Source organism: Spinacia oleracea, chromosome 1 (genome assembly GCF_020520425.1).
Source record: "Spinacia oleracea cultivar Varoflay chromosome 1, BTI_SOV_V1, whole genome shotgun sequence".
Taxonomy (NCBI): Eukaryota; Viridiplantae; Streptophyta; class Magnoliopsida; order Caryophyllales; family Amaranthaceae; genus Spinacia; species Spinacia oleracea.
The window spans coordinates 40,044,437-40,060,523 of NC_079487.1; the positions used below are offsets into that span (position 1 = coordinate 40,044,437).

Genomic DNA, 16,087 nt, shown 5'->3' on the forward strand with positions numbered 1-16,087 from the left:
AACCACCAACCATTCCTGTTTCCCAATAGTCTAGTTTAGTTGATTAATAATAGAAAGAACATTGTTTCCCTGTGGATTCGATCCTGACTTCCCTTGCTACCTAGCTAGTGGATTTAGGTTTATTTTTGATTAGGTAATACGACTTTAGCCTATCATATACCTCCATAGCTCTCCCCCAAAATGTAAAATTCTCTCCCCTTATAATGTGGGAACTGCTCAAACCATTCCAGCAAAAACTTCAAGGAGTCCTGAGCTGCAAGCTAAATAAAAAACTGTCTATGGGCGTAAATGAGTTTAGTATAAAAAAAATTAGTGGGTTGTCCACATCATAAAAGTTAAGACTCTTAAGAGTCGAGTAATACCTGTACTTTTATCTCCATGAAATAGAAAATCATATGTATTGTTGGAACATGAAAACCCAACTCCAACAAGATAATATAGAAATAAAATATTGGCAACTGCATGTAAATCACGTGATTTTTTTTTTTTTTGGCAATTAATAATTGTTATTAATAACCAAGTACCTTGGGCGCAAAAACCCAAGAAGACAATTACAGCCAGAACTCCAAAACACCTAAGCCACAGATAGCATCAGCTATAGAACACTAGTTACATCAACAGTCTACTACTCAGCTCCTCAGAGCACCTACAGGAAACTTTAAACAAAATTTCCTTTACAAGTTGAGTTGGAGTTTTGTTAGTTTTACTAAAAATTAACAAGTTTCTATGCAGCCAAATGGCATAAACAGTCTCAGCAAAACACATAGCATAAAGAGTAGCAGTTGCTCCAGTCTTTCTGCTTTGATGAGCAGCAATGGAAAGTTCTTGACTGAACCCAAAACTGCTTCTCCTGATGCCAAGCACACCAAGAATCTTCTGCCAGATATCACTAGAGAAAGAGCAATCAAAGAACAAATGTTCAGCTGATTCTGCAACACTGCTGCAAAGCACACACTGAGCAGTACACTGAATACCCCAGTGATTAAAAGAGAGCCCACTTCAAGATCAAACTATAGCCAAGGTTGTAAATGCTAATCTTCTATATGTTCCAACACAGAACACATAAAATGTGAAATGACCATTTATGATCTTACACAAAAAACTTACAAATTGAACCTGCTACATGTTTTTACACATAACACGTAGTAATGTATAACACATAGTAATGAATCTGGATATTATGATTGAACAGAACACATACAAATTGAACTTGTTTACAACTTCACCTATATATATTTACAAATAAAATAGGTGTTCTTTAGCGCCATCTTTATCAATCCTGATCGCATCATTAGTATTGTGGAATGTACATGGCCCTTAGCACTTTAGCAGAACCATTGACAAGACCGGACATTGTAGGACAAGATGTATAGATCATATTTAGAAACTAAAGGATCTTTGGACAAGACCATCTTAAGTTAGACTTCAGTACCTCAATGTTTAGCAGAAGAACTAAATCGGATTGATCTTTATTAAGGAAAATCGACATGAAGAATCCAAAGTTAATTCACTCGTCTACTCATAATGTCATGGGCTATTTTCTTGTCATTGTTGGGTCTTTCGGGTTTGTTCTATCTATATTAGAGAAAATCATACTTTGGACAAAATTTAGTCGCTCCACCATTATCTGGTGCTCACCCCGAATGTGGGCACCACTTATGTTGTTTTTTCTTCTTGAAGTTTAGCAAGAACTCCAGATAATCCTTAAACATGTAAACAATACTTTCTTCACTGATCTTATAACATTATGCAAAAAACAAATAATTTCAATATTCCAAATCTATATAGTAGTAGTACGTTTCAATGAAAACCCTCTATTAGCTCTTCCTTCACTAAAGTAATGTATTGATTTAAGATTTAAATCACAACCCAATAAACTTTCCTAATTTCACCTTCCTAAATGATTTCCTCTTAACAATTCCCGCTTCATGGTCCAATCTTAGATCAAACGAAGAAACACAAGATACGTAATTAGTCAATTAACAACAGGAGAGACCAACTATACAATATAGCACATAGATGAGTAGTATCAAACTCATTGGCAAATCCGCTGAAAAAAATATGGTATACCTTTGTTCCAAGAGTGAGGATAAAAATAAATAGTTTTCCCATTCTTCTCGATACGAAATGGTCTAAGTTCTTATGCCTCTCCATAGGCGATGGATGAACATCCAGGCCCTACACGACACAACCATCAATTCAAATCAAATTTTCCAACCTTTAAACACCAACTAACTTGAAAAAACCCATTTCAAAGTAAAATGCAACCCAAGATAGCTAATTAATAAAGTTAATGCTAATCATTTGAATCAAACACAATAAATACATAAAAAAAACCAAAGTTCCCAAAGAAAATACAAAATCCACCATTTCAAACTATATAAGCAAGAACAAACAACCATCAACTCACGCCTTTGAAAAAATACATTTCAATAGTACAATGCAATCCAAAAGAAATTATTAAAGTGAATTTCAGTCCCAAAGAAACTAACAGTCCGAAAATCCCCCCCATTGCCAGTCTATATCAGAATGAACAACATAACTGTCACAAAATATAATTGAAGTCCGAGGTCAACTATCTGTTAAAGTCTTGCGGTTGGTACTGAAGACCTCGAGTCAATCTCGTCTACACCATTATCCTTTCCTGCTATACATCAAAAACTGAAATCAAATTTTAAAAGAAGGATAAAAAGATATTGAACCTCCACTAAGCCACACAAGAAGAGGCTTTGAAGAAGGATCTTCAACAGCTACATTACACTATTACAGAAAGTCGATGTACTGACAGATGAAAGAAAAAACGAGCATATAAAGCTGAAATATAGACATCCAGAAGCCCTCATCTTCTTTGAACATTATTTGAAGGGCATGACCAAACTTATGGAAGATTGTCTCGACTTATTCAGCACAGAGTAACAAACAAAAAACCCAATCTTTCCTCCCCTTTGGTATGGTGCTAAGAGATCGACAACCTTAGAAAGGAGAAAACCAGACAAGATGGAATTTATAGTTGCATACAAAGACATCACAATGTCACAACAGTTTCAACAGGATATAGGAGTTATATTGAAAAATGTTCCTTAAGTCCTGTAACAAGGATATGTTGTTCAGTTGCTTGTTCAACAAAAGAGGGTGTCACTCTGTGAATAGGCAAAATAGTGATCGGTCTCTGCCCATAGTCACCACAAATGTCAATGTGCTAGCACCAACAACTCTCTGAGACCTTCAAATCATAAATTACAAATTGAAATCACAAGAGTAGCCAACTACTTACTCAGATTACCCCTATGATCAATTGGCTCTCCAATGACATTCATGATACGACCAAGGGTAACTCTTCCAACAGGAACCTACGAGTATGATATACATTTTCCAAAATCAGAACAATTAAAGATAAGATATAATCCTAATATGGCCACAGAAAATTGTTGGAATTTAACAAAAGAAATTAGAGACTTTGCAAATCCATCAAGGCGTTAACCCATATAAATCAAACCCCTTCGTCCATTATTAAATCATGTAAAAAAAAATCAACTTCTCTATATAATAACTTCGGTAGATTTTGTTTACATGAAAAATGGCCTTTGCAGGTTTCTGTAGATCTTGTTCAGGTAGTACGAAGAACAAAGGAGGGAGAGAAAGAAAATCAACCCTAATTCAACAAATTTGAAATCAAAAGGGAGGGCAAAAAACCCTAATGCAAAAAAGTAAGAGAGAACTGAGAAGAGTACACGGGAGAGAAATTTGTCAAATTCGGTCGAAAAAATGTTGATTGAAAGCTAGAGGAGGAGAGAGAAATCCAACAATCGCAATCCATACCACATTCTTCTCTTCAATTTCTGATCTTCAAATTCGTAGAAGATAGAATCTGAAAATTATGTGGAGATCAAAAACGGAAGAAAATGAAGAGGAGAGATCGAAGAAAATGAAGAGTGAGAGCACCGACATTCATAGAGAAAGAGAAAGGGCGAAGAAAGAGGGAGGAAATTATCAGGAAAATGTTGAGGTTTCTCTCTCCTCTGGGCAAGGCAATAGAAATACAAGGGCAAAAACGTACCAACACTGCTACTAAGAAAAATGAAGAAAGGAAAAAAAGGGCGAAACAGACAAAGTACTATTGCTCGTGAATAGTAATAAGCAAGTCCTTGCTTTTAAAGACTTAGATATTGCATGATTATTGCTCACTCGATGCCTCTATATTCAATTCCTTTTTCGACTCTAGCAACAACACAACAATGAACGTACTTGTTCGGTTAATTCGTACACGTCCACCTTCCAATGTGTTCTCTTTCTGAAAAACCTAAAGCTTAATTTGTAGCCGATTGTTTCCCCTTTCAAATCTTGCACCGAACTCTTACTTGTATTGAATGTTTGGAGTGGTTACCAATTTCCCGCACCATCTACCACTTCTCCGATTTTGTAGTCTTCAAATTTGATCCCATCTCGTTTTATGTAAAAAAAACCACTCTCTTTGGGTTCAACTATTTTGTTTCGGGGATTAGCTGTGGGTCCGTGAGATTTTGTGGATCCCAAACAAATGTTTATATGTATATATACACAGAAAGGTAGAAGAAGTTGTGAAATCTATCTTTATCATATTAAGTAGTCAATCATGGCAAGACTCTAATACTATTTATTATCTATCTTTATCATATTAAGCAGTCAATCATGGCAAAACTCTAATATTATTTATTTAATTAGTTAATAACTTAATTATATGCGATGACATGGAAATCCTACGTGGACGCTCCCAATGCTCTCCAAAGAAACTCCCCTTTATATAAAAAAGTCGAGTGCCATGTATCCATAAATAATTAGGTGTCACATAGATATTTTTATTAATTTAATGATTAATATTAGGCATATACAATTTCATCCAAAATCAAACACCCTAATAATTAAAATATAAATCTAAAATGAAATTCAATCCAAAATAAAAAACTAATCTAATCTAATATATAAAAATATAGCAGTTGGTATATAAGAGTTTTATTTTAACTTAACAATTTAATAGAATCCGTGCATCTAGATTTTAGCCCGTGCGATGCACGGATTCTATTAAATTGTTAAGTTCAAATAAAACTCTTATATACCAACTGCTATATTTTTATATATTATATTAGATTAGTTTTTTATTTTGGATTGAATTTCATTTTAGATTTATATTTTAATTATTAGAGTGTTTGATTTTGGATGAAATTGTATATGCCTAATATTAATCATTAATTAATAAAAATATATAGGTGACACCTAATTATTTATGGATACATGGCACTCGACTTTTTTAATTCAAAAATAATTTTGAAATCTTAATTTTCATTGGCCGAAACCATTAGATTTCCTACGTGGCGCTCTAATATTGGATTAATGTTTGTTTTTGGATTGAATTTTATTTTAGATTAGTGTTTGATCTTGGATGAAATTTATTTTAGATTTATGGCTATATGGCACTCGACTTTTTTAATTCAAAAATAATTTTAAAATCTTATTTTTCATTGGCCGAAACCATTAGATTTCCTACGTGGCGCTCTAATATTGGATTAATATTTTTTTGGATTGAATTTTATTTTAGATTAGTGTTTGATTTTGGATGAAATTTATTTTAGATTTATTTTTTAATTATTAGAGTATTTGATTTTTGATGGAGTTGTATATATTAATAATTAATTAATTAAAATATCTATGTGGCACCTAATTAATTATCTACGTGACACTTGATTTTTTTATTTCAAAAATAAATTATACTCCCTCTGTATTTATTTAAGGGATACACTTGCCTTTTCCGGCCGTATTTATTTAAGGGATACACTTTCCAATTTTAGTAACTTATCAACCCCACCATTTAATTAAATAATACATCTAATTTACTCTATGACCCACCATCCTATTAAACAAATAATTTCATAAACCTTCACACCTCCCACCCCCCAAAATGACATGGTCCCCACTTGTTTACTTATTAAAATATCTACCCAACTCCACTTGCTTTATTATTTTATTTCATTCAATTCTTTTTCTTAATACCCGTGCCCGGTCAAGTGTATCCCTTAAATAAATACGGAGGGAGTAAATCTTATTTTTCATTGGCTGAAACCATTAGTAATTCTATGTGGCGCTCTAATAATTCGGCAAAAATGCCTCCTTTATATATATATATATATATATATATATATATATATATATATATTAGATTCTATTGTTACTGTTGACAGGAGAAAGGCGATCGTTGATACTCTTGGGTGCGAGAAGTAGAAAAACATGAGAAATATCTTGGTATGCCGACAATTATTGGCAGATCAAAGAAGGCAATTTTTGCGTGCTTGAAGGAGAAGATCTAGAAAAAGCTAAGTAGGTGGAAAGAGAAATTGCTATCAAGATCGGGAAAAGAAGTACTTATTAAGGCGGTGGCACAGACTATCCCTAACTATATGATGAGTATTTTTAAAATCCCGGATGGTCTAATTGATGAGATTCATGCGTTACTTGGTAGATTTTGGTGGGGCTCGACTCCGGATGACCGTAAACTTAATTGGCATAGTTGGGGGAATTTATGTATTCCAAAGGCAAAAGGGGGTTTGGGTTTCCGAGATTTAAAGTGCTTTAATCAAGCGCATACTTGCAAAACAAATGTGGCGACTACACAATGTGAGGGACTCTCTTCTCCATAAGGTGTTAAAGGCTCGCTATTTCAACCACTCTGAAGCAATGGAGGCATATCGGGGTTACGACCCTAGCTATTCTTGGCGAAGCTTATGGGGCGGGAAGGCTCTTTTAAAGGATGGTATATCTTGGCGGGTGGGAAATGTCATGGACATAAATGTATGGTCGGATCCTTGGCTGGTACGTGATGGTAAGACAATTTATCCACTCCAAGTCTACCATGTGATATAGAGATGCGGGTTGCTGATTTGATAGATTTTGATTGTGGGGAATGGAAGGTTGAGATGGTCCGCGGTACATTTAATGCACAAGATTGTGCACTGATCCTATCAACTCCGCTATCAAAGCGGTGGCCAAAGGACGAGATGTACTGGAGACAATCGAAGGAAGGTAATTATAATGTGAAGTCGGGCTACTGGTTTGTTAAGATGGGGCATGAGAATGAGGTTGTGGTGAATGAGGCTATGATTGAAGAGGAGGTCTGGAAGATTATTTGGGGCATTGACGGTCCTCCAAACCCCGACATTTCTTATGGAAGGCTTGCAAAGGGAGCATGACGGTGAAAGAAAGCTCTAATATCGACACATTGTGCATGAGACTAAATGCCCGGTCTGTGATGCTGACTGTGAATCGATCATACATACCTTGTTTGAATGCAAGGCTGCCACAGAGATCTGGAGACATAGTGAGTTTGCTGCTCTTTTGATCGACGCACCCGTAGAGTCCTTTGCGGCAAGATGGTTATAGCTAGCTCGGAAAGTGAAGGCGGATGATTTGTGTAGCATAGCTGCTCTACTTTGGGCAGCGTGGACATGTAGGAACAAGATCCTATTTGAAAATGAGAGTCCTGATGCAGTGCGGGTAGCGATGGGGTTCGTGAAATTGATTGTTGATTACAGAAGCTACTCAAAATGGGTTTTTGCTCCCACCACATGGTCTGGTTGCTATGCTTTGGGGTCTACATGGACTAAACCACCATATGGCTTTGCAAAAATTAACACAGATGCCCATGTGATTGATGGAGTGAAGATTGGGTTAGGGGTTGTAGTGCGCAATAGTGATGGGGAAGTAGTACTAACGACAACGAAATCCCAACAAGCTACAAGTTCATAACTGGCAGAAGCTTTAGCGGTTAGATACGACCTTCATATTGCTAGAAGGTATGGCTACAAAAAGATTATGGTGGAATGTGATGCAGTCAACGTCGTAAGCGAGGTGAAGAAAGTGTCAATGGGTCTCTCTCCACTCCCGTTGGTGTTTGATGATATCAAATTTAATAGCTCTTATTTTGATTATTTTAATATTTGTGACAAGGTGGGATACCGGTGGTAACTCGGAGTACATTTGTATGAGTTCCATTCCTCAAAGTATAACCACTTTGGCTGAAATTGACTTAAGCTAATAAAATGCCCCAGATATATTTTGATAATAAAAAAAAGATTAGATTCTACTCCCTCCGTCCCAGATTAGTTGTTACACTTTCCTTTTTTGTCCGTCCCAAATTAGTTGTTACACTTCTAAATTAGGAATGACCCCACAATTATTATATTGTCTCTCTTCCCACTAACTTTTTTTTTTCCACACCCTCTCTCATTCAATTAAAAAAATATCCCACTAACTTCTACTACATCTACTTTTTCAATAAAATAATATTGATAATCAAACAACCATCATCCAAAACTTTGTGCAAAGGTAAGTGTAACAACTGATTTGGGACGGAGAAAGTATATAGAAGTTTTATTTTAAATTAATAATTTAATATACTAGTTAACCTAAATTAACCAATGCAATAGGCTTAAATAGTTACATCTAATGAATTAATAAAGTAAATAATAGTCCAGCTCGTCTTCATAATCCCTAGCGTTTTTCTTCAGTGTAATTCACCAAAACCCTACTCTCCCCGTTTCTCTCTCTTCCATTGTCGCCTGCAACTATGGTAAGTGTCGTTCTCTCAATCTCTGCGATTTCTGTTGATTGTCTCTCTCCAGTTTCTGACATTTTAAGATCTAAATGTTTGATTCGATTTGTTTTGTGTCGTTTGTTTGCGACGACGTTGACGAAAATAGTCGAGGAATAGAAAGACCAGAGAGCCTAAGGAAGAGACTATAACTCTCGGTCCAGCTGTTAGAGAGGGAGAGCATGTTTTTGGCGTTGCTCACATTTTCGCCTCTTTCAATGATACCTTCATCGTAAGTTGTTTATCAAATTGGTCATCTTTTCGTTTAATTTAGTAAAATTTCTGCTGGTTAAGATGATTTCGTCCGTTTTTTAATCGATTTCATTTATTTATTTGATATTTGTTGGAATTTCAGCATGTCACTGATTTGTCCGGGAGAGAAACCCTTGTTCGTATCACAGGTGAAAACTTTTTTTTTTTCATTGTTGATTTTTTAGGGTTTTTAATTTTTTTATTTCATTCTATTTTTAGGGCCTATTGTGTTTTGATGATGTGATGGTGTTATTGTTACTTGTAATTGAGTGAATACAGTTTGCAAGTGATTAGGGTGTTTTTGTTGATCGATTTGGTGCTTTGCTCTTCATGTGAATTTAAGTTTCCTCAATCATCTTATTTCATTGATTAATTTTGATCTCAGATACATCATTTTACTGTGATTTGCTGAACATTAGGAGAACTGATTTTGAGTGTTATTTCAACTCGGTTATTTTTCCATCAGAAATGGTTTTAGCTATAAGATCTGTTGATAAAAACTTTATTGGTTTTGTTAGGCTGTTGAAATCTATAAAATGTTATTTGCAGTTTCTTGCAATTACATCCTGTTTACTTCCCTGTAATGCATATTTCTTTATTAGTGTTTAGTACTGAATGAATTGAATTCTGCTCATGTTACAATCAAAAGACATGTTTTTGTGGCTTCAGGACATTCTTTGACCTCAAACTTTTTTCAACCCTTCGTAGACAATAACCTTTTACTGTTTTCTTGATGAGCTATGAGTTGAGTGTAAAAATGCATTGCATTGTAAAATTGTTGGGTCTATTGTAGATTCAATACTCCTTTGATGTTTAGCTTGTGTTAGTTCACTTTATCTGAATTGTGTGCTTTGGTCGGTTCAGGTGGGATGAAGGTTAAAGCTGACAGGGATGAGTCTTCTCCTTATGCTGCTATGCTTGCTGCCCAAGATGTTTCAACACGTTGCAAGGTGTATATCTAATCTGCTTTGTTATCTTAAGGGACATATTATCTGACAGTTTGTTAATATTTCTGTTTTATGCTCTGTATTTCAGGAACTTGGCATCACTGCTCTCCATATCAAGCTCCGTGCTACTGGAGGAAACAAGACTAAGACTCCTGGGCCAGGTGCTCAGTCTGCACTTAGAGCCCTTGCTCGTTCAGGCATGAAAATTGGCCGTATTGGTATGTTTCATTTCCCTTTAGTATTGTTTTTCTGTTCACCAAAATCTATCTTCTGTAATGCATAAAAGTGAGTAAATAGTGGAAAAAGCTCTTGCTATAGTAGGAACGTGGGAAATACATCTGAATGCAGCCTACACTTATTTATCTTGTATTGCATAGTACACTTAAACTCTTGCATAATTATATGCCTATTTTTCAACTCTTGGAATATCAAATTTTACAGGCATCAAGTATAAGAGCGTAATACTTCTCCTTAGTTGTATCATTTTGTCCTGGGACCTATAATATTGGATGTTCTAAAGTAATGGAACCCGTTTTATTACTACTCTGCTCTCATATCCTGCTCTCACTCAACTTCTCATTTATCCAATTTGTTCAAGTTTATATGTGTTCTTGCTCTGGCATTTGAATTTGATATTTTACGTTAACTAGTCCTGCGTAGGTTTAGAATTTCTCTTGTCTTTGTTAAAGCGTGTACTGATGCTCTTGTTACCACTTTGCAGAGGATGTGACCCCCATCCCAACCGATAGTACTCGCCGAAAGGGAGGAAGAAGGGGAAGGAGGCTGTGAATTTTCTTCTTCCATCAGTGCTCATGTGGTGTTATTACTATGGATTTTTTAGTCTAGTAACTGTTGAAACCTTTTTTCTTCTTTTTGAAGTCAGAACTTGTGTTTTGGAGTTTCATTAAGAATTATGATATTCTGTTTAAGAGATGCAATTTTGATGGTTCGGATCTCTTAAATAAGAACCAGGGTTGCAACAATTGTAATTAACATCGACATAAAAGAAGTAATGAAGTCGATAAATGAACCAGAGTAACCGAATTCTAAAGAAGCATCATTAATATTTACGGATATTTCATGAAATACCCCCGAGGTTTAAGTTAATTCACCAGTTACCCTCGTTGTTTCAGTAATCTACCAGGTACCCCTCAGGTTTCATTTTCTCGCATGACTTAACCCTGCCGTTAAGTGGCCGTTAGAAACTTTTTTTCACCAGGTACCCTCGTAATTTATTTCACCAGGTACCCCTGAGGTTTTTAGATTTTCACCAGGTGCCCTTGTGCTTTATGGTAACTTCACCAGATACCCCTGCTCACCAACGGCTAGTTTTTTTTTAAAAACTAGCCGTTGGTGAGCCTTCTCTATTTAAAGGGGGAGCTGCTGCAACTCTTCACTACAAATTTCTGTTCTTCCCCTTAACCAACTCATATTTTCCCTAATTCCCAACTCACCTTCAAATGAGCTCATATTCTCACTCCCAATCTTCTTCTACAACGTATGAATCCTCATACGTTGTAGTTCCAAACAAAACATGCAACATATGTGGGAAAAAATTTGCAATAAGAAGTTCAGAAACAATGAAAAATCCTCAAAGACTATATTACAAGTGTGACTTATGTGACAACTTCAAGTGGTGCAAGGGAAGCATTGAGCAACCACGTACTGCCAATCAGAAACAACAGAGGTAGCACAAAGGAAGGAGAAATTGAAGAAAACAGAAGCTTGAATGAAGAAATTCACCAAATGAAGAAGAAACTCAAGCAACAAAAGAAATTAATGCATGGAACTATCAAAATTGGCATTGTAATGTTTTTTATTCTAGTATTTGTAATGAGAAAGTGAATGATGATATTTCATCAATAATATGATATTTCATTTCCGAATTAAGTAGCTTTACAAAAGTGTGCCCCCGACACGCAAAAACTTTAAGTGTAGCTCTACAAAAACTTGCTCCCATTGGCAAAAGATATACATGATAAGTTTAGCAAAAAGTTATGCATAAATCACAAAATCAAGTACGCTTGATGCATTACGTTGTTGCTGTGAACTGGAAGCACCTTGATCTCCCCCTTGCTGTGAACCAGCTGCACCAGAACCAGCTGCACCAGCAGAACCAGAAGCACCAGCAGCAGCTGCACCAGCAGAACCAGAAGCACCAGCAGCAGCTGCACCAGCAGAACCAGAAGCAGCAGCAGCAGCAGCAGCCTTCTTTTGCTTTGCTGTGGCCCCACCTCTGCATGTCCTTGCATTGTGTCCCACCTCCTTGCACTTACCACACCTCACAGTGCTATTTCTCTTTCCCCTTTTTGGATCATGTTTACCTCTTTTTCTCAGTTTAGGGGGTCTACCAGATGCTCTCTTCATGGGTGGTGGGAGGATAATAGGAAGGTCAAAAGAAGGCCATTGGGTTGGGTCAGGCATGGGGTGTATGTGCTCTGAGTAAGTTAACTTGTATGCTTGCCCTTTGAAGTAGTGAGACACAAAATCAGTAGCCTCAAGTCTTTGGTGGTAAATAACCCTAAGGCCATGTCTGCAAGGTATGCCAGATATTTGCCATACTCCACAACCACAAGTCCTTGCATCAAACTTAATAGGGTATTTGACAGCCCCCTCTTTCACTTCATATTCCCCTCCCCCAGCAACTGTTACAGAACAAAACCTAGACTGTTGACTCCTCTCTTCTAATACCCCAGCAGCATATTCAGTCAATTGGTTTGGCCCCATTTCTACAGCCTTGTCAAATCTAGACCCAATCTTCTTCATACACCAACTCCTAGCCTCTATTAGATCCAAGCATCCAAGCACAAACAAAATAAAGCAGCAAAACATAAAATGTATTAAAAAAAAGGACATGGGTGGTGTAAAACATATGCAGCCAAAGACAGAACATTTACCTTCCATCAGAGTGTACACTGGCATGTCTCTAAAAGGCTTGGTACAAGCGTTGAAAGATTCAACAAAATTGGTGGTGTTGTGATCACAAACCACATGTGGTTCAAACTTGTGCCTTGACCACTGCTCTGGCACTTGGGACAGATAATCCACAGCCTTTGGATCAATTTTGGCAATCTTCTCCATTGCCTTGTTGTACACATATGGGTTGTATGCATTTGCAGCAACCCAGAAGGACTTATGGAAGGCAGTTCCATACCAGCCAGCTTGTTTACAGTTGGAGTACAAGTGTTGGGCACACACTCTCCTTGTTGCTTGGGGGAACACTTCATAAACAGCACCATCCACACCCTATATCAGACATATAAACACCACATCAGACACATAAACACTACATTAGACACATAAACAATTCATTGGTAATTCATAAACTTTATTTCACCAGATACCCCTGAGGTATCTTATATTTTCACCAGATACCCCTGTGGTATCTTATATTTTCACCAGATACCCCTATGAAAAAGCAATAAATCTTACCCTCATTCTGTCACTTATGAAAGTCCAGTCCTCTCTGTGCACACCAAAGTTTCTGAACATTTGTCTCAAGCATCTGAAGAAGTATGCCCAAGTGTCTCCAGTTTTTCCATCAACAATCCCATAAGCAATTGGGAATATCTCATTGTTCCCATCTATGGCAATTACAGTGAGCATTTGTCCCTTGTAGGTTCCACTGAGGTGAGCACCATCAATGCCAATAATTGGCCTACAACCTTCAAAAAACCCCTTGATCATGCAAGCAAAGGAAAAGAAACATGACTTAAAGTGAGGGGTTGCACCAACAATCTCCTTAGTCCATGTCACAAGAGCATAGCTTCCGGGATTTGTCCTCTTGATCATCTCTGCATAAGCTGGCAGCAGACCATAGGACTCACTAAACCCCCCATGAATCAACTCCTTAGCCATATTTCTAACCTTATACAACAACCTCAACTTCACTTCAATCCTAAACATCACCCTGCATCTTTCTTGTAGGCCCTCAACAGGATAGTCAGGATTAGATTTAATATCCTCCATGAGTTTCTTACACAACCACTCAGAACTAACCATGGGGTTAGAATCTAATCTGCCACACAGTTTGTGCTCCCCTGTCACACTCTTAATTGCCCAACTAACCCCATCCATGAGCATAGATGCATGAATCCTCCAGTTGCATTGTTCTTGATAACACCTTGCTGTGAACCTCTTGGAATCATGCTTATCCGGAGTCAAAGCAAACCCTTCTTGGATACAGAAATCCCTTAACACCTCTAGGAAATGTTCTTTGCTTGAGAAAATCATCCAAGGTTCCAGTTTAATCTCCCCATAAAGCATCTCCCCCACAAGTTTTCCATTCTTGTACACCTTATCCAAATGTGATTCCCCGTCTAATGAATTCTCAAAGGTCTTTTCACCCACATCCACTTCCAAAAGGTCTTCCTCCTCCACATCAGAATCCACAAACTGTGTCACATCATCATCTTCCCCCTCATCAGATACAGAAAAGTCCTCATCCTCACTCTCCTCATCATCATCTTCTGACATAGGACCATCACCCTCCCTGACTGGAATCTCCTCAGATTGCCCACCCCTCCTAAACCTGCCACCGCTTCTGTTAGAACTCCTCTCCTTTGCCATTAAATACTTGATCCGTTTACGTACTATTTGTGTGACCCTACGGGTTCAGTCAAGAGTAAGCTGTGGATTAATATCATTAATTCCACTTGAACTGAAGCGGCCTCTAGCTAGGCATTCAGCTCACTTGATCTCACTGAATTATTAATTTGTTAATTAATACTGAACCGCATTTATTAGACTTAACATTGAATGCATACTTGGACCAAGGGCATTATTTCCTTCATTTATTTCACCAGGTACCCCTGAGGTTTCTTAGATTTTCACCAAGCACCCTTATTTTTATGGTAATTTCACCAGATACCCCTGCTCTTTTTTTAAAAAAAAACTAGCCGTTGGTGAGCCTTCTCTATTTAAAGGGGGAGCAGCAGCAACTCTTCACTACAACTTTCTGTTCTTCCCATTAACCAGCTCATATTTCCCCTATTTCCCAACTCACTTTCAAATGAGCTCATATTCTCAATCTCAATCTTCCTCTACAACGTATGAATCCTCATACGTTGTATTTCCAAACAAAACATTCAACATATGTGGGAACAAATTTGCAATAAGAAGTTCTGAAACAATGAAAAATCCTCAAAGACTATATTACAAGTGTGACTTATGTGACAACTTCAAGTGGTGCAAGGGAAGCATTGGGCAACCACTGCCAATGAGAAACAACAAAGGTGGCACAAAGGTAGGAGAAATTGAAGAAAATAGAAGCTTGAATGAAGAAATTCACCAAATGAAGAAGAAACTCAAGCAATAAAAGAAATTAATGCATCGAACTATCAAAATTGGCATTCTAATGTTTTTGATTCTAGTATTTGTAATGAGAAAGTGAATGATGACATTTAATCAATAATATGACATTTCATTTCCGAATTAAGTACCTTTAGAAAAGTGTGCCCCCGACACGCAAAAACTTTAAGTGTAGCTTTACAAAAACTTGCTCCCATTGGCAAAATATATACATGATTAGTTTAGCAAAAAGTTATGCATAAATCACAAAATCAAGTACGCTTCCTTTTGATTCCCTTACTTGATGCAGTACGATGTTGCTGTGAACTGGAAGCACCTTGATCTCCCCCTTGCTGTGAACCAGCTGCACCAGAACCAGCTGCAGTAGCAGAAGCAGAACCAGAAGCAGCATCAACAGCATCAAAAGCCTTCTTTTGTTTTGTAGTGGCTCCACCTCTGCATGTCCTTGCATTGTGTCCCACCTCCTTGCACTTACCACACCTCACAGTGCTGTTTCTCTTTCCCCTTTTTGGATCATGTTTACCTCTTTTTCTCAGTTTAGGGGGTCTACCTGATGCTCTCTTCATGGGTGGTGGGAGGATAATAGGAAGGTCAAAAGAAGGCCATTGGGTTGGGTTAGGAATGAGGTCTATGTGCTCTCAGTTAGTTAACTTATATGCTTGCCCTTTGAAGTAGTGAGACACAAAATCAGTAGCCTCAAGTCTTTGGTGGTAAATAACCCTATGGCCATGTCTACAAGGTATGCCAGATATTTGCCATACTCCACAACCACAAGTCCTTGCATCTAACTTAATAGGGTATTTGACAGCCCCCTCTTTCACTTCATATTCCCCTCCCCCAGTTGCTGGTTTTGTTCTGTAACAGTTGTTGGGGGAGGGGAATATGAAGTGAAAGAGGGGAATATGAAGTGAAAGTAGCCGTTGGTGAGCAGGGGTATCTGGTGAAATTACCATAAAACATA

General features: G+C 37.3%; 3 protein-coding genes across 25 annotated transcripts; 1 reads left to right on the top strand and 2 right to left on the bottom strand.

The window, feature by feature from the left end:
- Positions 1-459: 459 nt before the first annotated feature.
- LOC110800496 (uncharacterized) lies at positions 460-4,098 on the bottom strand. 23 transcript variants are annotated; one of them, XR_008926555.1, is made up of 5 exons: positions 3,571-4,098; positions 3,275-3,350; positions 2,544-2,647; positions 2,071-2,178; positions 460-889 (listed from the first exon to the last, which is right to left on the bottom strand). XR_008926555.1 is itself a non-coding variant. In XM_056835306.1 (3 exons), exons 2-3 carry the CDS (start codon positions 2,152-2,154, stop codon positions 610-612), a joined length of 429 nt encoding a protein of 142 aa, XP_056691284.1. In that variant the 5' UTR covers positions 2,155-2,178; positions 3,820-4,071; the 3' UTR covers positions 460-609. The 23 variants fall into 23 exon arrangements, 4 of the variants coding, with proteins under 4 accessions (XP_056691284.1, XP_056691283.1, XP_056691281.1 ...); XR_008926553.1 differs by having other exon boundaries at positions 2,544-2,644; positions 3,820-4,086; XR_008926546.1 differs by having other exon boundaries at positions 2,544-3,350; positions 3,820-4,086.
- Positions 4,099-8,448: 4,350 nt separating this feature from the next.
- On the top strand, positions 8,449-10,902 carry LOC110800495 (40S ribosomal protein S14). The gene is made up of 6 exons (XM_022005798.2): positions 8,449-8,596; positions 8,727-8,849; positions 8,973-9,018; positions 9,734-9,819; positions 9,905-10,034; positions 10,538-10,902. The coding sequence occupies exons 1-6, from the start codon at positions 8,594-8,596 to the stop codon at positions 10,603-10,605; spliced, it is 456 nt and encodes a 151-aa protein (XP_021861490.1). The 5' UTR covers positions 8,449-8,593; the 3' UTR covers positions 10,606-10,902.
- Positions 10,903-11,811: 909 nt separating this feature from the next.
- Positions 11,812-14,385, bottom strand: LOC110800501 (uncharacterized). Its single transcript, XM_056833265.1, has 3 exons — positions 13,249-14,385; positions 12,714-13,062; positions 11,812-12,599 (listed from the first exon to the last, which is right to left on the bottom strand). The coding sequence occupies exons 1-3, from the start codon at positions 14,383-14,385 to the stop codon at positions 11,812-11,814; spliced, it is 2,274 nt and encodes a 757-aa protein (XP_056689243.1).
- Positions 14,386-16,087: the final 1,702 nt, after the last annotated feature.